Below are 22,410 nucleotides of genomic sequence, written 5' to 3' on the forward strand. Positions count from 1 at the left end.
CACAGCTGTGAAAGCAGTAAAACTACTTCCAACCCACAAAAGGATAACCATTTAAACAAATGCATCCATTTTTTCTTAACAAAACCCCCAAAGTATGCTTGAACCTTAAAAAAAAAAAAGGAATAGCCTTTTTCATTTTGGCTCACAAATCACTCTTCACTTAATAACTAGACAGACACTTATTTTAACAAGACAGAACTTTTCAGGTTTCAAAGCATTTGGGAAGGTGATGATTACTCAAGAGTAATATTATAAATCCAGGAACAAACGCCAAGCTTCTTTTCCTGATTATTCTTGGGTTCTGCTATGACATGGTGATCTTTATTATTTAAGATGTCAACTGTTTTTAGAACAGAGAGGCATCTTATTGCTGTCTTTCTTCTCTCTATCCAGAGTGATCTTTTTACAATGGGAAATAAAACTGGTACAACATTCCCGGGAGTGCTAGTAATTCCATTCTTCTATAGCAAGAGTTTGAAGTTTTCATTTTTCCAGAGGGAACATTGATTTTTTTTTAATGCTTTTGGCTATCCTCTGGATTAAAGGGGCAGGAAAGCAAATTTGAATAGTATTGGTACTGCATTTAATAACAGATTACAAAATACTTTAGAATAGTAAAGAGTACAAAAAAATCGTCCTTGGTTTGCTATAAACTCAATTTGGAATTTGTCATCTCTATTTCGTGACTAATTTCCCTTGCTTATTTCTTAATTAAAATTCCTCTATCTTTTGTGCCAAGTAAAAGAAACTGGCAAGAGTTTAGAAATGCACTGAATTCAGAATAGAGTTATTGATGACCCAGAGAGATAGCACAGCGGTAGGGCATTTGCCTTGCATTCAGCTGATCCAGGACAGGTGGTTCAAATTCCGGCATCCTATATGGTACCCCATGGCTGACAGGGGTGATTTCTGAGCGCAGAGCCAGGAGTAATCCCTGAGTGCAGCTGGGTGTGAGCCCCCCCCCACACACACACAAAATAGATACCGAGATGGAGAAAATTTTAGAGACCAGAGGCTACAGAATTGATCTTTTTAAAACACAGCAGTTAGGGGCCAGAGATAGAACAGCAGTGGGGTGCCTGCCTTGCATGTGGCTAACCTGGGACAGACCCGGTTTGATTCCTGGCATCCCAGGTGGTCCCCTGAGCTTGTCAGGAGTAATTTCTGAGCATGAAGGCAGGAATAACCCCTGAGCATCACCAGGTGTGGTCCAAAAACCAATCAATTAATAAATAAATAAACTGCTTAAAAAAAGATAACATGGAGGTAGGCTGTTTGCCTTGCATACAGAAGGACAGTGGTTCGAATCCTGGCATCCCATATGGTACCCTGAGCCTGCCAGGAGCGATTTCTGAGCATAGAGCCAGGAGTAACCCCTGAGTGCTGCTGGGTGTGACCCCAAAACCCCCCCCCCCAATTTAAAAAAAAAAGACAGCAGTTAGTTCAAAGAGGTAGCATCAATGAGTCACGCTGGAGTTCCAGGTCTGATCCCCAACATTGCCTGGTCCCCCAAGTGCCACCAAGAAACAGACCTTCACGGGTTGTGGCCCCAAACCAAAATAAAATGACTGGGCTGAATATTCAAAGTTTTATGAGTATGAGAACTTCCAGCAAGATTTGTGGGGTACCTGTGCCCCACTTTCCCAAGGAATGATGGAGCAATCTTTGTTTCCCAGTTATGCGGATGCTGATTTTTAAAATTTTTGGTTTGCTCAAATATTTGCTAGTGTCTTTCAAGTTAGCGAAACCAAAACTGTCTCTTTTGGAACTGGGGAGGAGCAAACTAAACTCAACTCCTTAACACAACTCTGCTCCATCTCAGACCTTCTAAAATCTGATCTTATTATAAGCTACTACAGAAATCTCCTCTAGGACAATTTATTTATTTCCAGTGATGTACCAGTGGTACTTAGGGTTTACATCTGAATTTGTGCTCAGAAATCACTCTACAGGGTTCAGGGGACCCTGGGAATCAAATTTGGTCAGCTCTGTGCAAGACAAATACTATTCCTGCTGTACTATATTGCTCCAGCCCCCCCCCCCCCAAATAACTTTAAAATCCAATATAACTGAAAGTAAACTCAATGTCCCCCACTACCTTAAGTCTAGATTTATTTCTGAAAGCCCCATTCCAATGAGGGCTTCCAAATTCAGAACTCTGTTTTTTTGTTTTTTTTTGGGTCACTCCCGGCAGCACTCAGGGGTTACTCCTGGCTCTATGCTCAGAAATCGCTCCTGGCAGGCTTGGGGAACCATATGGGATGCCAGGATTCGAACCACCAACCTTCTGCATGAAAGGCAAATGCCTTACCTCCATGCTATCTCTCCGGCCCCCAAATTCAGAACTCTTGAGAATCATTCCAGCTTTCTACTTTCATTAAGTCTACTGTCAAACAACTAATTGAGCACTTACTACATGCCAAAGCCCAGAGTTGAGGCTCCACACAGTACTTTTATCTTGAACATCTTGAATATTTAACAGCAAAATGAGATTCACTGAAGTGAAGTGACTGACCAAGACAAATATTCTCTTGGATGAAGAGCTAACATCCAAACCTAGTCTCTGATTTAAAACCTTCTTTGGTATACTGTTTTATTTAACACATATACAGACTTGTGTAGCAGATAATTCCATGACATCAAGAAATCATGTTCCTTTGTAGCTAAAAAATCTATATGCCCAACCATGACAATCAATTATCCAGAATTTTTACTTCTTGAGGATGTCACATATAAGGAATCGCACAGAATGTGACCTTTGCAGACTTGTGCCTTTTCTCAGCATACTTCCACTGAAACTCATCACAAATTGTTTCAAATAACAGTAGAGCTCATTTCTTTTTTCTTACTGAGACTCTCTGAATTGTAGAAATGCAACAGGGTGTCTTTGTTTACCCACTCACCTTCCCATGAAAATATACTGATTCCAGTGTTTGGCAACTGTGCAGAGTTCTGTATTGTGGACAGTATGCTTTATGAACATAAGTTTTTTGTTTTTTGTTTTTTGTTTTTTTTCTAGAGAGAACACCTACAATGGGACTGTTGAGTAATACAGTATAGAAATATTTAACCTTGTAAGAAAGCATTCTTTGCTGGACCAGGTGTTCAGCACCTGATATACAGGTGTTCTTCATCCACAGAACAATTTTATAAGCAGCTTTCTTTTTTTCTTTTTTGGTTTTTGGGCCACACCTGGAAATGCTCAGGGATTACTCTTGGCGCTGTGCTCAGAAATCGCTCCTGGCAGCCTTGGGGGACCATATGGGATGCCGGGAATTGAACCTAGGCCCATCCCAGGTCAGCCGCGTGCAAGGCAAACGCTCTACTGCTATGCTATCTCTCCAGCCCTATAAGCAACTTGTAATTAAAAAAACTACATTCTTTTTTTTTTGCTTTGTTTTTTGGGCAAAACCCGGATGTACTTAAGACTTCCTCCTGGTTCTATGCTCTGGCATTTCTGGCAATGCTCAGGAGACTGGCATAGACTGTACCATAGACAGTGTTCAGGGGAACATAGGCTTGCTGCAAGGTAAGCACTCTACCTGCTGTACTATTATTGATTTCCAGGTTTTCTGTTGCACTGTCCCTGGTTCACACACAGTATTCTTGGTAAACTTCTTTTTAATACAATTACCAGCTAACTTTCTAAAACAAGGATTGTTACTTTCTCACTTAATACCATCTGATGTCTCCACCTTGCTTACACTGTAGGACAAAGAAGGCACTGAGAATGAGCCTGATTTAACTCTATTGTACATTTTTTAAGCTCCTATAATGGGAATGGTTTTCTTTCACATCTCTATTTGCCACATCATTCACCATTTATCTGCTTTGCTTCCAGAATAGAATGCTCTCGACTATACCTTAATTTCACGTTAACATAAACATATTTTTCTCTGAACATTCAAGAGTCCAACCATACACATACTCAGATGGTAGGCATAAACCTATTATTTTCCCCTCATTCCCCACCACCACTGGTAAAAACCAAGTAGCTATGCAGAGGGATCTGGTTAAAAAGTGAAGAAGCAGATCTAGTGATATGAGTTCCATGCTTAGGCCTGTCAATACTTGGACACCAGAGTCATCTTGGTGGTGCTCTCAGGTTCCTGTAGAGATAGGGATCAAACTCAGAGAGTCTCAAGTTAGATACATGCTCTGCCACTAAGTCATATTACTGTCCTAGGAAGGCATGCTAACTTGGTATATTTTATTTTTTTAATTAATTATTTCCAAGGTAATGAATTTACAATGGTGCTGAAAACAAATGGTCTTTGTGTAGTTACTTCCCTTCACTACCACCAATGTGCTCAAGGCCCTTCCACCCACAGGCATGCCCTTTAGTCTGTGAACATTCAATCAACACATATTCATTACATATTTTTTAAAATAATAGAAAATAAAGTTAAGTTCACAAAGATAATCAGGGTGGGTAAACTTTACTGTGGAACAGCCAAAGAAAGGGGCAGGGCCAGGAAGATAGTTGGGGCTGAAGAATACATATGGGAGGTTCTGAGTTCTCTCCATCAGAAGCAAGCCAGAAGGGTCTGGTCTGGGGGCCCAAGCACTGTGCAAGTGAAGCATTTCACAGGAGACCTGCATAGTTAGGTCCAAGAACACTGAGTGGTCCCTCCTATAAAACTGCTGAAAAGAGAGGCTAGAGCGATAATACCACAGGAACTATCACTATGTCTTGTACACGACCAACCCAGGTTTGATTCCCAGCAACTCATATGGTCCCATGAGCTCACTAGGAGTGAGCCCTGAATGCTACCAAGTATGAGCCCAAAACAAAACAAAAAACTGCTAATAAGACATGTTAACTAAATTAGTAGAGATGGAAATTCTTGTGTTTTTGAACCAAGAATTTATCTATCTATATATAATAAAGTTAGGAGGACAAAAATGTATTTAATTTACCCTGAAGTTAGGAAGTTCACATTCTGAATAAGAATTACTTAGATAAGGTCTGGTGTTCAAGGGTTTCTCCTGGCTCTGTGCTCAGGAGCTACTCCAGGTAGTGCTTGAGGGACCATATGGGATATTAGAGATCACACTCTGGTCAGCTGTGTTTAAGCAAGTGCCCAAACTTCTGTACTATTATTCTGGTTCCACTGAAGAGCTTTTGTATTAGTGTTTAGTAGGGAACCAAGAGAACCAAGATAGCATAGGGGCTATCAAAATAGTTCTTACTGTAGTCACACCAGGTGAGGGGTTATGTATAAACTGCTACAAGCTCAGCAAAAAGTCCCTGGAGGTAGCTAAGTGACTGCAAAAGTACTATTTTGAGTGACAATGAAAGTTTGTTGGCTTCATACTGAAGATTCAAAGTTTATTCCTGGATCCGTGGAATTCATAGTTATGCTTCTTATAGTGCTTAAACTAGTAAAGTAGCACCACTATAGTTTACCAGGTACCGGATGAAGACACTCAGATTTTCTTAGGGGAAAATTCGTCGTTATGTTTGTTACTAGATGTCTCCAGAGAATGGATTCAACCAGAGGGAGGATAAATGAAAAAAACTAACAGTTTCTGAAGTGGCTTAAAGAGGGGCATCAACCAAAGGTTCAAATAGCTTCCCCTATCACTTATGTGTTAAAATAAAATTTATTTTCCATATACGGGATCAATATTATGAAACATTTTTTTAAATGAATGATTGATCACAACTTTTCTTGTTTTAGTTTTGGGGCCATAACCAGTGCTCAGGGATCACTCCTGGTAGGCTCAGTGAACCGTATAGGATACCAGGAACTGTACTGTCTCTCCAGACCCTGGGGAACACTTTTTTTTTCCTTTTAGTTCTTAGTTTCCTCAATCTGCAAACATTCCATTTTCAGCTTTAGTTTCCTTTAGAATAATTTTTTTTTTAAATTTGGGGACACATTCTGTGATGCTCAGGGGTTACTTCTGGCTCTGGGGAAACACTATATGGGGCACAGGGATTGAACCTGGGTAACAGTGTGCAATGAGAGAACCTTATCTGCTCTGCCTTCTCTCCAACCCCGACATTCTGTCTTTAAACAGTTGCAAACTGGCAATGAAGATCTTCATTGTTGTAATGTTACAGCCTTTAGTGACAGAATATATTAGACAGGAATGTTCCTTTCTTTGGAAGAAAGGATTTGGGTTTTGTTCCTGCCCTGTTGCTGTGATGGTCAGGACCACAAGGTGCCTGGCTGGGTGCTCCCTAGCACTCATTTACACTTCAGGTGGCACATCTATTGACAGAGCATTTAGGGTACAGTGCTCTCTCTTGGCTAAGCTGGTGCAGCTCCTTGGGATTACTGCATTGTTTACTCACTACTAATTTCGGGCTACTGAGCTCCAGGAGCAAGTCACTTTGGATTTTATCTCTAGCTTGGTATGTACACACACCTGCAGGGGACCACAGACACTAGAGCTGCTGAAATTGGGGTTGGAATTCAAGTCCTCACACACAGGCACTTCTAGCTATTGAATCCTCTCGCAGAACCCCTGGGAGGTTTCAGGTTTTTTAACTTCTCAAATTCAAAATTTGGAAGTAGATAATCATGAAATATTTCATTTTTTTTCTCTCAATAAATAAAGAATAGTTGAAATTTTCCAGAAATCTGTGTTGACATTTCAGCATGTTTTGGCTTGATAAAAGAGTAAACACAATGTAAGCAAGACTAACTTAAAACTAATTGAGGCTGAAGAGATGGCTTGTGCACGGGAGTCCAGGCTAAATCCCCACACACTGGGCCTCCCAGATACCAGGTATGATTCAACCCACTGAAAAGTATTTAGTAGTGCAGAAATAAAATGTAATACTTTTAAGATGCCCCCTTTGATACTCACACTTTTTATTACTGGTATACTTTGCAAGAAAGTCTTTATGGCTTACCTTATATAGTTAATGGTTTCCAACCGTTTTTTTTTTAGAAGTCTACTGATTTTTGTTAACATAAGTTCATTTTATAATTCCATAAAAGGAAAGAATAAGAGTACAATCAGAGCAACAATTTCTATTCAAAGTGGAAAATAGGTGTTAGAGCCATAGTACAGGAGGTAGGGCACTTGCTAACCCAAATGGTCCCCCAAGCTCTGCCAGAGTGAGTGATCCTTGAGTGCAGAAACAGGAGTAAGCAGAGTACTGCTAGATGTGGCCCCAAAACAAAAAGGTAAATGAACAAACAAATAAAAGTGGAAATCAATAGAGATAAAAAGCATGGGAAGAGGGTGGAGCGTAGCACAGCTGTAGAGCGTTTGCCTTGCATGTAGCCGATTCAGGATTGATGGTGATTCGAATCCCGGCACCCCACATGGTCCCTGGATCCTGCCAGGAGTGATTTCTAAGTGCAGAACCAGGAATAATCCCTGAGTGCCGCCGAGTGTGACCCCCGCCCCCCAAAAAGCATGGGAAGACGTGAGGAAAAATATAAAGAATGTCCTCAAAGGTCTGATATGTGATAAATGACAGGAATAATTTGTTAGGTTTTCATAACAATCCTAAATCTGGCCTATTAATAAATAAATGCAAAGTGATCTCATGGCGCCAATGCTGTTTGATGAGGACAAAGCTATCTGGACAGAGGCTTAGTGATGTTTATGCTTCTGATTATATGCTTATTGTATATCTGAAGAGTCCCAGCTGTAGCAAATACCAAAGTACCAGGTTATCTGAAATAAATTAATAAATAGGCTAAAACCACTCTGTAGCAATATACTTTTTATAAAGCAGTACATTCTAATAAAGCAGTGTGTTTTGACATTAGATTAAAGAATGGAATGAGAACTTGAAAAAGCACCACCTTTTAACGATTTTCATCTATAAGCAATTTCTAAATTTTCTGTGTTACCTAAGGCTTCGACGGTATGAGGAATGAGGAGAAGTCTCTGAAAATTTTTCGACGTTCCCTAAAACATGACTTTCATGTTTTGTAAACTGAATAATTCAAATTCTTTAAAAAAAGAAAAACATCATTTTACTAGTAAAATGATCCCTTTAAAAAGTTATCTTTTTAATGCCATCAAACTCCTTATTTGACTACAGGAAGATGACAACTACCTCCAGCTCTAGCATTTTGACTCTGGTGTGTGCTTGTTTTTAACCACAAACCAAATCCCATCCTGTCACAGTAAAAAGAAACACCTAGAAACCTGACTTCATTTCACCATGTGGCTTAGTTAACAGACTCTAACATGATGATTACCAAGGTCTGTCTCCTCTGACTGCTACTCCTTGCAGACACTGTGAGTCCCATTTTGAACTTATCACGCACATTACTAATGATAGGAAACATTCTGGGTCTTAATTACTGATGCTAAATCTTATGCTTGTTATGCATGCTAGCTGTGGATTTTGGCAGCAAAGGTTCTTTGGCAAAAGAGAAGCTAAAGATGATATCAATGTCCCAAAGGATAAACTAACAACAAAACAGTAGCACCTTTCCATTCTATTAAACTTGAACAACTAATAACAGTTTCTAACAGATGACGAAAACAATATCTTTACAATTAGAAATGTAAAATTTGCCAACTTCTGAAGTAAACAGACCAAAATGTAGGATAAGAAACCAATGTATTGTCACAGATTACAATTATGCTACTATTTACTTTATATTATTGTGATTTATTGTGATTAATAACCATTGAAAAATGGAGTCAAACATTAGGATTACCAATGAAAACTTCAAAGTAAAAATAATCACTATGCCAAAATAAATCTTGGAAAAAAAAAACTTCAAACCACATTTAGAACAAATAACATAAAAATTATTAATTCATGAGCCTAATGCTTTCTTACCAATCCCCAAGTCACTTTAATTAAAATAGGATCCCATATTTTAAAATTATTAAACTAGTAGAAACAATAGAAAAATAATTCCAATGCCTATTTATGTAGTACTAATAAAGATATAAGAATCTCTTGAGCTACTTTACTTATTTGTGGGTTTTTTGGGGGGAGAATACCTGGTGGTGCTCATGGCTTACTAACTGGCTCTACACTCAGGAATCACTCTTAGCAGTCTTAGGGGACTATATAGAGTGCCTGTTTGCAAGGTAAATACCCTACCTGTTGAGGTAGTCATCAGTGAGTTCCCTCTTTAGCCACTTTAAAAAAAACACTCTATAGTTCAGGAGACTGAGGCATTAGATTAAAATATTTCAATATTTTTCTTTTTTTTTTTTTTTTGGTTTTTGGGCCACACCCGTTTGACGCTCAGGGGTTACTCCTGGCTATGCGCTCAGAAATCACCCCTGGCTTGGGGGACCATATGGGACACCGGGGGATCGAACCGCAGTCCATCCACTTGCAAGGCAGACACCTAACCTGTAGCGCCACCTTCCCGGCCCCTCAATATTTTTCAATAATCTTCATGACTATGTACAATCTGATCAAGCAAATTGAAAGTATAGAATGAAAACAAAAAGCCATTTTCACTTATTTGTTTTTATCTCTAAAGCAGACCATCTTTTTTTTTTTTTATCTAGCGCTAGACTGTCTTAGAAAAATACTTATTTTAGGATTGTTGGCAAATGAACTGAAATGTTCCTTTACCTCAGAAACAAAGAAATATGTGTCCTAATAACACATTTTAATTGAAAACATAATCATTAGAAATGAAAACAATGAGGGTCTCAGAAAGAGTTAGAATAAAAATGAAATTTTGAGACATCAGTTTGTAACTCAATTTACAGTGAATCAGCAAACAACATTTAAATTTCATTTCCAAGCCCACTTAGCAAATCTAGCTCCAGTTAGAGCCACTTTAATGCAGAAAAGCTTAGTGAAAACAAGTATTCACCATGCAGGACACTGAAAGGGTTCCTTAACCTACTGCCCTCGAGACACATCACTCTCTGTTAAACAGGCAGCTGCCGCCAGATGCTCTGGCTGAAAATGGTCACAGATGGCCAGTGGTCCAGTTAACAGAGCACACTGCCCTCCTGACCGCTGTCAGGGAGGGAGAGCTATTAATACTTGCCTGTTCCATGGGCTAAACCCCTTCCTTAGTTTTAAACTGGGTTAGGGCCCAACAGAGGTGTTGTCTGAGTGAGGGACAGGGCAGCAAAGACTCACGGGGTGGGCTTTCTTCTTGGGTGAACTCCCTGGGTTGGGAAACTTGAAAGCTATGTAGCAGGGCTGCAGTTGTGTGGATTCAAGTATTGTGGATGGAGCTGCTGGCTTTTAATCCAGAGAGCCTGAATGAGCAAAGTCTTTTTCCAAATGATTTTTAATTTTAACAGATAATTTTTAATATCTCTGTTACAGATTAGACTATTCTGCATTCCCATAGGGTGGGAGTGGGGTGCAATGTTCCTGAATATAACTGACTTAAAGGAAAAAAAAAAAAGAAAGAACTGAGATTTGGTAAGTCATTAATTGATTTTCTTTTCTTTCTTTTTTTTTTTTTTTTTGGTTTTTGGGTCACACCCAGCAGCGCTCAGGGTTCCTCCTGGCTCTATGCTCAGATATTGGTCCTGGCAGGCTTAGGGGAACATATAGGATATTGGGATTCGAACCACCGACCTTCTGCATTGCAAGGCCAACGCCTTACCTCCATGCTATCTCTCTGGCCTTCATTAACTGATTTTCAACTCATCTTTGTGAGTGGTAAAATATTTGAGGTATCTCTTCCCCACCTCACCTATGGAAATTTGCTTTTCTTTCTGGCATTTAGTTTTTGGGAGAGTGAGATCCTAAGCAGTTACTGTGAGTGTGTGGTGAACGCGGGAACATAAAGTGGTCAGAGAAGAAAACATAAAGAAAAAGTTCAAAGTTCAGTTCAGCTCACTCACCTAACCCACTGAGAGTATAGACAAGTGTGCTGGTGTCTAGGAGTACAGGTCCATTCTCCTGCTGTCCTTCCTCTTTGTAGTACAGCTTGTAGCCTTGAATAGTTGCTGTGTCCTCAGCATCTTGCTCCCACTTCACAGAAATGGTGGTGCAGTTGAAAGGCTCCAAATGTAACTCTGGAGACTTGGGGGCTAGAACAATTCACCATTAATATATGTATTAAACCTCTGAAATTCACATGGAAACACAGAATGTTTTAAATTGCTTGGTCTTCACCTAACAGCAGCAAGAAGTGTATTCTTCCATTTTTACTTCTAGTTCACTTTCAAACTCTCACATTAGGGGTCAGAGCAATGGCACAACAAGTAGGGCATTTGCCTTGCACATGGCTGACCCAGGTTCAATCCCTGGCATTTCATATGGTCGCCTGAGCCTGTAAAGAGTAATTTCTGAGTGCAGAACTAGGAGTAACCAGAGTGCCACTGGTTGTGACCCAAAGACAAAAATAAAAGCAAAATCAAATAATCTCACATTCTACTTTAAGATATAACATACAACCTTAAAATGACAGAAGTATTAAGGAAGAAAATAGTATTAATATTTTTATCTTTTCAAAGAAGCAGTAAGTACTTTCTCATTTTGATAATTTAATATTCCTTTGTTATAGGTTATCAATCAATGAACAACAATAAAACCTGTCATGTTATATTCTACAAAAGCTACAAGACATGGCTGTAGCAGCTGGGAGACCACTCAGTGAGCTGGAGCATTCACTCTTCCAGGTCTAAACCATGACCAAACTCTCTTCTCTCACAAGCATCCTGCCAGGACTAGTCCAAACATACCAGCAGGTATGGTCCCAGAACAAAAAAGGGTCTAGAATATCCTAGTCTAACCATTTTATTAGTTAGATTTTTTATTTTAATATATGATTTTTATTTTTCAACAGATGATTTAAGAATATATGGCAAAACTGCATAAATGTGGTCTTTCTTATAGCATGACATTTGGCTAAAATTCTGCTTGAATCAGATCAATAAGTACCTAAATGTCTGCTGAACAAACAGTATAATCAATATTTTTATACTGAGATCTGTGGGGAAAAAACCTAGTCAATAAGAAGTCAAACATTTTTTTCATTTTCTTTTCATATTTTTTCCTTTGTTTTTGCCAATGCTGAGGTCTTACTTCTGGACCTGAGCTCAGAGATTACTCTTGGTGGGGCTCAAGGGACATATGTGGGGATCGAATCCAGGTCAGCAAACATTTTTTCAATAATGCCTATAATTGATGGAAATCTAAAGAAATAACTTATTCATAAATGAATCTCCACTAAGGGGCCAAAGCGATAGCACAGCGATAGACCAGGATGGACCTGGGTTCAATCCCCGGCATCCCATATGGTCTCTCTAGTCAGGAACGATTTCTGAGTGTCACTGGGTATGACCCAAAACTTAAAAAAAATCTTCACTAAGACAAATTCAACTCAGAAGGAACATTCTTTCTCAACAGAAGTTAGAACTGTACCTTTCACGCTTGTGGCTTTGGGAGTCCTATGCGAGGTCCACACTGAGGACTCCCCAAGTCCCACTCGAGTGGCAGCAGTGATTCGCACCAGATAGACACTATCAGGCCGCAGACCTTCCAGTAGGTACTCATATATAGTTCCAGGGAGCTCCAGAACTTGAATGGAACTCTCAGTACTCAGGCGGAAGGACAAGCGGTACAGCACCACTTGGCCACGGCGATACTTGGCAGGGATTGGCAGCCAAGAGATGAGAATGTCAGTGGGACTTCGGCTTGTCAAACTAATTTCAGGAGGTCTCAGAGGAACTAGTCATATGGGGAAAAACAGTGCTAATAAATATCTAGATTCAAAATTATCAACCAGCACACCTGCATTTACTGAATTATCTAACAAAAACACATAGCATGATACACACTCTTTTAGATATAGCAGAGGTTTTCAGTAGAAAAAAAAAGGAAGGAAGGAAGGATGGAAGGAAGGGAGGGAGGGAGGGAAAGAAAGGAAGGAAGGAAGGAAGGAAGGAAGGAAGGAAGGAAGGAAGGAAGGAAGGAAGGAAGGAAGGAAGGAAGGAAGGAAGGAAGGAAGGAAGGGGAGGGAGGGAAAGAAAGAAGAAAGACAGAAAGAAAGAAACAAAAAGAAAGAAAGAAAGAAAGAAAGAAAGAAAGAAAGAAAGAAAGGGAAGGGAAGGGAAGGGAAGGGAAGGGAAGGGAAGGGAAGGGAAGGGAAGGGAAGGGAAGGGAAGGGAAGGGAAGGGAGGGAGGGAGGGAGGGAGGGAGGGAGGGAGGGAGGGAGGGAGGGAGGGAGGGAGGGAAAGAAAGAAAGAAAGAAAGAAAGAAAGAAAGAAAGAAAGAAAGAAAGAAAGAAAGAAAGAAAGAAAGAAAGAAAGAAAGAAAGAAAGAAAGAAAGAAAGAAAGAAAGAAAGAAAGAAAGAAAGAAAGAAAGAAAGAGGAAGGAAGGAAGAAGGGAAGAAAGGGAAGGAAGGAAGGAAGGAAGGAAGGAAGGAAGGAAGGAAGGAAGGAAGGAAGGAAGGAAGGAAGGAAGGAAGGAAGGAAGGAAGGAAGGAAGGAAGGAAGGAAGGAAGGAAGGAAGGAAGGAAGGAAAAGAAAAGACAAGCACACAGAAGAAAGGTTTTCATCAGTTACAATTTGTTCTATCATTGGGGAGAACAGAAAACTCCTTAGTAATCAAACAAAATAGGTGATACTTCTCAAGTAATTCCACAAAATAATCCCACCAAAATGCTTAAGAAACAAGAGAAGAGATTCAAGAATAGAACATCTTACAACACTAGAGTCAGAACACCTTGCAAATACTTTTAAGTATAAGATTTGTATCTTAAAAATCAAGGTGAAGATCAAAAATAAACAAATGGCACTATGTCAAATTAATGAATTCCTGTATGACAAAATAAAATGGGGGTAAAATTAAAAACACAGTTAACTAAATGGGAGAAACTATTTTCACTGAACACATCAGATATTCAGGATATATAAAGTACTCATAAATATTAACCACAAAAACTCCATAAAAATGGGAAGTAGAAATGAAGAGGAACTAATGAACAGAAGACTAATGAATGATCAATAGGCACATGAAAAATTGCTCAATGCCACTTATTATTAGATAAATTCAAATCAAGGTGACAAGGAGGTATCATTTCACATGACTGAGAATGGTACATATTAAAAATATTGGGAACAATCTGTGTTGGTAGGAAAGTAGTGAAAGGAACTCATATTCCCTGCAATAGAAATTTTGCCTGATTTAACCTTTGTGGAAAACAGTATGGAGCTATCTCAAGAAACTAAGAATTAGCCCAAAAATTCCACTTCTGTGTATCTACCATCTCTCAGGAGAGAAAAATGTTCATTTAAAAGAACATATGCACACCATTATTTACTGTAGCATTTAGTACAATAGCTAAGATATTGAATCAACATAGGTGTCCAATTATAGATAAGTGGATCAGGAATACATGGAACAGGAAAATATATTGGGGAAGAGACAGAGAAGGAAAGAAATCAAGAAAAGAAGAAAAGACAGATGGGAAGTAATGGGGAGCTGAATACATTGGTGGCATAAAGGAGTGGTCTAGCTAAATATACAAACCACAGTGTAAACACTGAAAACAGGAGATCCAAATTTCAACAAATTTGAAAATGGACCTGTCAAGGTAGCAAAGCTGGGGATGGAGAAGGGAGTGGGAGCAAACCTGCAAACTCTGGTGGAGGGAAGAAGGGATTGGTGATGAAACACAGTATGTCTAAATTCCAACTATAAGTGACTCTGTAAATCATTTGGCTTTAATAAAAGTTTAAAAAAGCAAATCCCACAAATATGTAACACAATAAAATGATTCCACAAAAATTAAAAACGTTGAAAAAGAAAAAACTCTGTTTATGAAAAAAAAATCAATGTGAAGGGGCTGGGGAGAGGACTCAGGGACTGGTACACAGGCTTTGCATGCAGATAAATACTCTGTGCAGCAGCACCAAGATGACAGATAAACAGAAAGAACACTTGGAGTAGTCCCTGAACACCTCAAGACATGATCCAAAACACAACAAAATGAATGTGATTTTGTATTTCCAATGAAATGAGGACCCAACAACTCAGCATGTAATATTCCCCACAGAGCATCATCAAGAAGTAAATAAATCCCCCTCTCCTCTAGTAAAGAGCTGGGATAAGTAGACTCCAAACACTATGGTGTGCCAATCCCTGGCTATTCCCTGATCAATCCAGAATGACTGTTTTAAAATGGAATTCCGTGTGGTTCTAAGAGTCATGGTAGCCTAATAAAAATTAGAAACTAATTTTTATAACCCATGATCAAGTAACGAAGTGAACAATTTTCTCCTTAAGTAGAAAAAGTACAATGCATCTAAAATTAAAGTAACTGCTACTTGATTTTCTCAGAATATTTTTAGCTGAAAGGTATTAAATTTCACAAATTCTCAGTTTCAAAAGTACAATTAGTACTTCTAACCTTTTGGATTACACATGGCAGTGCTCAGGGGTTACTCCTGGCTCTGTGCTCAGAAATCACCCCTGGCAGGAATGGGGGACCCTATGGGATGCCGTAATTCAAACCATTGTCCTTCTGCATGCAAGGCAAACACCCTACCTTCATGCTACCTCTCCAGCCCCAGTACTTCTAACCTTATTCAACATAAGTATTCAGTATAACTATAATCTATTCACACCTTTAAAAATCTGATTTTAGGCCTGGAGAGATAGCACAGTGGCGTTTGCCTTGCAAGCAGCCAATCCAAGACCAAAGGTGGTTGGTTCGAATCCCGGTGTCCCATATGGTCCCCTGTGCCCGCCAGGAGCTATTTCTGAGCAGACAGCCAGGAGTAACTCCTGAGCACTGGTAGGTGTGGCCCAAAAACCAAAAAAAAATTCTGATTTTATTCTATTCTGCATTAAAAAAACTACAAGGGGTGTATAATTTAAACTAGAAAATAAATGAAATATAATGTAATATAGGGACTTGGGAGATAGCTCAAAGAACTGCAGTGCATGTGTTGCATTTGGAAGCCCTAAGATTGATCCCTAGCATAGCATATGCTACCCCCTCCAGCCAGCATTGCCATAAAAATACAATACATGATTTTAAAATTAGAGTCAAAATATGTGGGCTGGAGCAATAGTACAGTGGGTAGGGAGTTTGCCTTGCATGCAGCCAATCAGAGTTCGGTCTCCAGCATTCCATATGGTCCACAGAGCCTGTAAATGTGTGATTTCTGAGCACAAAGCCAGGTGTGTGGTACAAAAGCCAAAAAGAAACCATTCAAAATATGAATCATAAATAAAGTGCTCTTTATTCCCATGTTATCATCAAAAAATTAAGGTCATATCTGAAGTGACATTATAATATGTTGGCTTCCAAATCTACTTTTTTTCTCATCCAAAAAGAAAATGTTTTATCTAATTTAAAATAGATGTATTCATTTGAGTTGATTAAACAGATTAATGTTCATGCTTATACAGCCTTTTCTTACCATCCTCTAAAGTAGTCTGGGTCACATGGTCAGACATCTGGCTGGCGCCCATTGGCATATACGCGACAATGTAGAAAGTATAATTGCTGGCAGGTTCTAAGTCATCAATAATATAATGAGTTGTGTCATTTCCGATGACTACTTGATACTCCTCATTATTTAAACCTGTATTAAAGAACCACTGTTTAAAAATCATGAATATTCAAATTTTAAATGACACTACCATTTTTGTCATTGGTTCTTGGGTCTAATTTCTAACCTGTGGTCTCTTTGTAACTCTTTAAAAATGCAATTAAGAAGCTTTCATTTTCAATAAGATCTTGCTAAAATTGCTAGTTTGAATTTTCCTGAACAAAGTGAAAATAATCTTCCCGAAATATCCCTTAGTATCTAGTTAAAACCAACACCACAAAAAAAAAAAAAAAAGTGCAGCAACAATTCAACAGGATTTAGCACTCTAGAATACTGTAATTTATAAGTGCATATTTAACTTGCCTACACTCATGCCTTCATGGAACTTTTCTTTTAAAGCATAATGAAGAGACAGTAGTGAATGTGATGGCTCTACTCTGTACCAGCAAAACACACCAAAAGCTGTCTTGCAAAAAAGATCTCCTTTTTCCCTAGAGATTCTATTAAATTTGACTGACGTATGATGCTCTTTTATCTAGAATAAAAGTTAAAGGACTGGAGGCCCAGAAGGTGCTTCAAACTCTCTGTCCCATGATAAACTTTTTTTTAATAGCAAATCATAGACAAATATGCATGGCACTGCATATAAGAGGATTTGTCTTTGTGTGACCTAATCCCTACAGAGCAAACCTGCAAAGTGGAACAGGAAGACTAGCAGCCACTGAGCCTGGCAAGCAATTCACAGTAAATACACGTCAACTTCATCAAAATTCTCTAAGGACAGAGCCCCTTCTCCTCCCATGGGATTTATAAACAAAACAGAAGGCAAATTCCACTATTAAGTTTTCCCACATTTCTGAATTAACTTGATAGCATTTTAATTAGAGAAAATTATAGGAATTTCACAACAGACTGGCTAATGGCTTGTTAATTAGGAACTGCATAGTACGATTTCTGACCTACCAAACAAGGTCCTTGAGCTCAAATTAAAAGGCCTTGTTCTGTCCTTGAATAGACTGAGCTGCATGGGGAGGTTCTAATGAAACCACCATAATAGCAAACAAGAGTGGTCTCCACCAAAACCAGCATTCCCTTTACCTTCCTAATCACTAAAAAGGGAATTAACATGCTTAAACATGCTCAGTTATCAGACTTCCATTATTCTTGCTACCATGCCCCTAATTTAAATTCAAAATACTTCCCTTCAAAACACTACTTCAAAGTAAAAAAAAATAAAGAAAAAGAAAAGGGAAAAAAAACAACACCTGTTCCTACACACTATTTTATTAGAGAACATGTTGATGGGTGTCTGAATTTAGTTTTAATGTTCACTGCATGAAGCTAAGTTGTGTTTATGTATAGAACTAAACATTTTAAAATTCTATATAGTTTCTATGAAAATTCAGCAGAGAAATCACGAAGTGTTAAGATTTTTTTTCTTATAGAATTTTTGCCAAAGGAAACAAAAGTCTAACAACTATTCTAGAAATTGAACTTAGTAAAATTTTAGTTACTGAGTTAAGACTTTTAGACAGATTTCATTTCTACTTTTTCTGTGATGAATGAGATTATCAAGGTGTTTTATTAAAGTTGCATAGTATTAATCAATACGATGCATACAAATTTTATGTTCCCCTTTAAAAATAAGATAGCATTGACTGGGAAGATAGCTCAAGCAGTAGAACAGATGCCAAGCATTCAACCCTGGGCTCAGCATGAATCCTAAGCACTACAGCACCAAGCACTGAGCCCTATGACCCACAAAGCAGGGCTGAGTAATATGTAATATCACCAGGCACGGCAAAAGGCATGCCCTACAAAAACACATGCTATAGTACAGTTCACTGTAATATATGTAACAATGCTCCTTTATAACTGCATATGAAAATCAGTGTAATCAGTCTCATTACCTTGGTTGAAATAAAATTCATAAGCAATTTGTCGTTTTTAGCAGACAAATCTGGTACTTGATTCTAAACAAAGAAACCTAAACTACACTTATATATCCAAAGTATAAACAATACAGAAATCTAAAAAAAATACAGGTGTGATTATTTCATTAAGAGATGAATGCCAGGTGACTAAGGTATTTGAGTTTGTGTGACACTAATGGGAATGAGATTTTTTTTTTTTTTGGTTTTTGGGTCACACCCGGCAGCGCTCAGGGGTTCCTCCTGGCTCTATGCTCAGAAATCACTCCTGGCAGGCTCTGGGGACCATATAGGATGCCAGGATCCAAACCACCATCCTTCTGCATGCAAGGCAAATGCCTTACCTCCATGCTATCTCTCCAGCCCCCGGGGATTGTTTTTTTAATGTTCATTTCTTCTCTATCATTATTGGTATATAAGAAGGCCACTGATTTTTGTGTGTTAATTTTGTAGTCTGCCACTTTGCTAAATGAATCTATTGTTTCTAGAAGCTTTTTGGTAGAGTCTTTAGGGTTTTCTAAGTAGAGTATCATGTCATCTGCAAACAGTGAGAGCTTAACTTCTTCCAGTCCTATCTGGATGCCCTTGCTATCTTTTTCTTGCCTAATCATTATGGCAAGTACTTCCAGTACTGTGTTGAATAGGAGTGGTAAGAGAGGGCAGCCTTGGGGCCGGGCGGTGGCGCTGGAGGTAAGGTGCCTGCCTTGCCTGCGCTAGCTAGGACGGACCGCGGTTCGATCCCCCGGTATCCCATATGGTCGATCCCCCGGTGTCCCATATGGTCCCCCAAGAAGCCAGGAGCAACTTCTGAGGGCATAGCCAGGAGTAACCCCTAAGCGTCACAGGGTGTGGCCCAAAAACAAAAAAAAAAAAAAGAGAGGGCAGCCTTGTCTTGTACCAGATTTTAGAGGCAAGGCTTTTAGTTTATCTTCATTGAGAATAATATTTGCCATTGGCTTGTGATAGATGGCCTTGATTATATTGAGAAAAGTTCCTTTCATTCCCATCTTGATGAGTTTTTTTGTTTTTTTTATCAAGAATGGGTGTTGGACCTTATAAAACAACGATGAGGTACTATCTCACACCACAGAGACTGGCACACATCACAAAGAACAAAAATGATCAGTGCTGGCAGAGATGTGGAGAGAAAGGAACTCTTATTCACTGCTGGTGGAAATGCCGTCTAGTTCAGCCTTTATGGAAAACAACATGGAGATCCCTCAAAAAACTGGAAATCGAACTCTCATATGATCCAGCTATACTACTTCTAAGAATATACTCTAGGAACAGAAAATACAATTCAAAAATTCCTTCCTCACACCTATATTCATTGCAGCACTATTTATAATAGCCAGACTCTGAAAACAACCAAGATGCCCTTCAACAGATGAATAGCTAAAGAAACTGTGGTACATATACACAATGGAATATTATGCAGCCATCAGGAGAGATGAAGTCATGAAATTTTCCTATACATAGATGTACATGGAATCTATTATTCTGAGTGAAATAAGTCAGAGGAAGAGACACATAATAGTCTCTCTAATCTATGAGTTTTATGAAAAATTAATGACATTATTGTATAATGCCCAGAGACAATAGAGATGAGGGCCGAAGAACTGGCTTACAATATGAAGTTCACCACAAAGAGTGGTGAGTGCAGTTAGGGAAATAACGACACTAACAACTATCATGACAATCTTAATGAGTGAGAGAAGTAGAATGCCTGTCTCGAATACAAGCAGGGAAGGGGAAGAAGGGGGGCATTGGTGGTGAGAGTGTTGCACTGGTGAAGGGAGGTGTTCTGTTTATGAGTGAATCCCGACTACAATCATGCTTATAATCATGGTGCTTAAGTAAAGATTTTATATTTAAAGAGAGAGAGAAAGAGAGAGAGAGAGAAGAGAGAGAGATGAATGCCAGGAGCTGAAGCAATAGCACAGCCGTAGGGCATTTACCTTGCACGAGTTTGACCACGTGTTTGATTCTGGGCATCCCATATGGTGCCCCGAGCCAAGAGCGATTTCTGAGCATAAAGTCAGGAGTATGGTGCTTAAATAAAAAATATTTAGAGAGAGAGAGAGAGAGAGAGAGAGAGAGAGAGAGAGAGAGAGAGAGAGAGGAGAGAGAGAGAGATGAATGCCAGGAGCTGAAGCGATAGCAGCCGTAGGGCATTTGCCTTGCATGAGTTTGACCACATGTTTGATTCTGGGCATCCAATATGGTGCCCCGAGCCAAGAGTGATTTCTGAGCAGAGCCAGGAGTAACCCCTGAGCGTGGCCGAGTGTGCCCCCCCCAAATAGAGAGAGAGAGAGAGAGAGAGAGAGAGAGAGAGAGAGAGAGAGAGAGAGAGAGAGAGAGAGATGAACACCAGAGACCAGCACCAATAATATAGTGGGTAAAACATTCTCCAGGTTTGATTTCAGCACCCCATTTGGTCTCCAGAGCATCACCAAAATTAATTCCTGAGTGCAAAGCCAGGAGTAATTCCTGGATTATATATCTGGCTATGGCCCCAAAACAAATTTATGTGCTTTTTATAATGCTGTAAGATTTAAAAATATTTTGTTATGTAAGAATTTGTTCATATTGAAGATAAATCAAACTTAGAAAAAAGATTAAGAAACTTAAAATGGGCCTGATATACTGGCAGGCTGGGGGCAGGAGAGGTGGTATGGGATGCACTTGTGGAACATTTGTGGAGCTAGGCTGACACTAGTGGTGGGACTGGCCCTGATTCATTGTATGTCTAAAACCCAACTATGAAGAACTTGGTAAATTACAATGACTTCAATCAAATAAAAATGAAAAGAAAAAAGATTAGGGACCAGAGAGATACCAGGTAGGGTGCTTACTTTACATGTGGCTGACTGGGTTCAATCCCTGGTGCCCCATAGAGTCCCTTGAACTTTCCAAGAGTGATTCTTTTTTTTTTTTTTTTTTGGTTTTTTTTTGGGCCACACCCGGTGACGCTCAGGGGTTACTCCTGGCTATGCGCTCAGAAGTCGCTCCTGGCTTGGGGGACCATATGGGACGCTGGGGGATCGAACCCAAGAGTGATTCTTGAGCAGACCAGAAGCCCTAAGCACTACCTGCTTGGCCCCAAAACCAAAACACACACATGACAAAATAGATTCTCCAAGTTGCTTACCTTCAGCTTTCATGTAGTGCACAGAATAAGCGATGACTTTGTCTGAATTATACAATGGCCTTTCCCAAGCTAAAAGGATGGCTGAACTAGACATGGTTTCAGCATGTACATTATAGGGAGCGCTGGGTCTGTCTTCAGACATGACTACAGTCAGTCTGGCTCGAGATAAAAGGGATCCTTGGCTGTTCTCAGCCATGCATTGATAAATCGCATCATCTTCAGGAATAATCTGGTTAATTACCAATTTACTAAGGAAAGAAAAAATATTCAGTGCTATAGAAAGCTGTAAAAATGATATAAAAATACCTTCCCGTATCTTCCTTCTTCCAGTAGGTCTGGCAGTTAAGTACATGCCCCTAAAAATCATAGTAGTAGTAGTGCTTTGAATTTTTGCACAACGTCATTTGTTTGATGCTGTCATTCCTAAAGGAGCACCCCAATTTAACAGAATTAATAACAAGAGCTTGCTAAACCTTCTGCCATGGTATTAATGACTTTATTGAAAATACAATAAATTTTACAAATTTGCTTGTTACTCTACTTTTTTTTCTTCTTTATTTTTCTTTCTATTTTTCAACAACTTTGATTTCACTTGTCTGGAAACATATGTATTATGATTAATTATGTGATGCATGTTCTTTAAATAAATAAATAAAAATAAAGTTAAGCTATTGCCAAGTGAACCTGAATTTTAAATGATGAAAGTTACTAGGCTAGAGAGAGAATAGTGTGTAATGTGTTTGCTTGCCTAGCACACAGTCAACCCAGGTCTGATCCTTGGTACCATATATGGTCACCCAACCCCTACCAGGAATGATCCAGGAGTATAGAGCCAGGAGTAACCCATGAATACCATCAGATGTACTCTAAAAACAAAAGAACCAAAAAACAAAAAC

At 39.1% G+C, this 22,410-nt stretch overlaps 1 protein-coding gene across 1 annotated transcript in view; it reads right to left on the reverse strand.

Moving 5' to 3' along the window:
- Positions 1–22,410, reverse strand: part of PRTG (protogenin) — a 162,940-nt gene that overhangs the window by 61,031 nt on the left and 79,499 nt on the right. The window contains exons 8-11 of the mRNA XM_049772838.1: positions 21,515–21,762; positions 16,301–16,465; positions 12,293–12,598; positions 10,768–10,956 (exon numbers count right to left, since the gene is read on the reverse strand). Coding sequence (XP_049628795.1) covers positions 10,768–10,956; positions 12,293–12,598; positions 16,301–16,465; positions 21,515–21,762 — 908 coding nt within the window. The remainder of the gene's footprint in view (positions 1–10,767; positions 10,957–12,292; positions 12,599–16,300; positions 16,466–21,514; positions 21,763–22,410) is intronic.

The sequence above is a fragment of the Suncus etruscus genome, chromosome 5 (assembly GCF_024139225.1).
Source record: "Suncus etruscus isolate mSunEtr1 chromosome 5, mSunEtr1.pri.cur, whole genome shotgun sequence".
Taxonomy (NCBI): Eukaryota; Metazoa; Chordata; class Mammalia; order Eulipotyphla; family Soricidae; genus Suncus; species Suncus etruscus.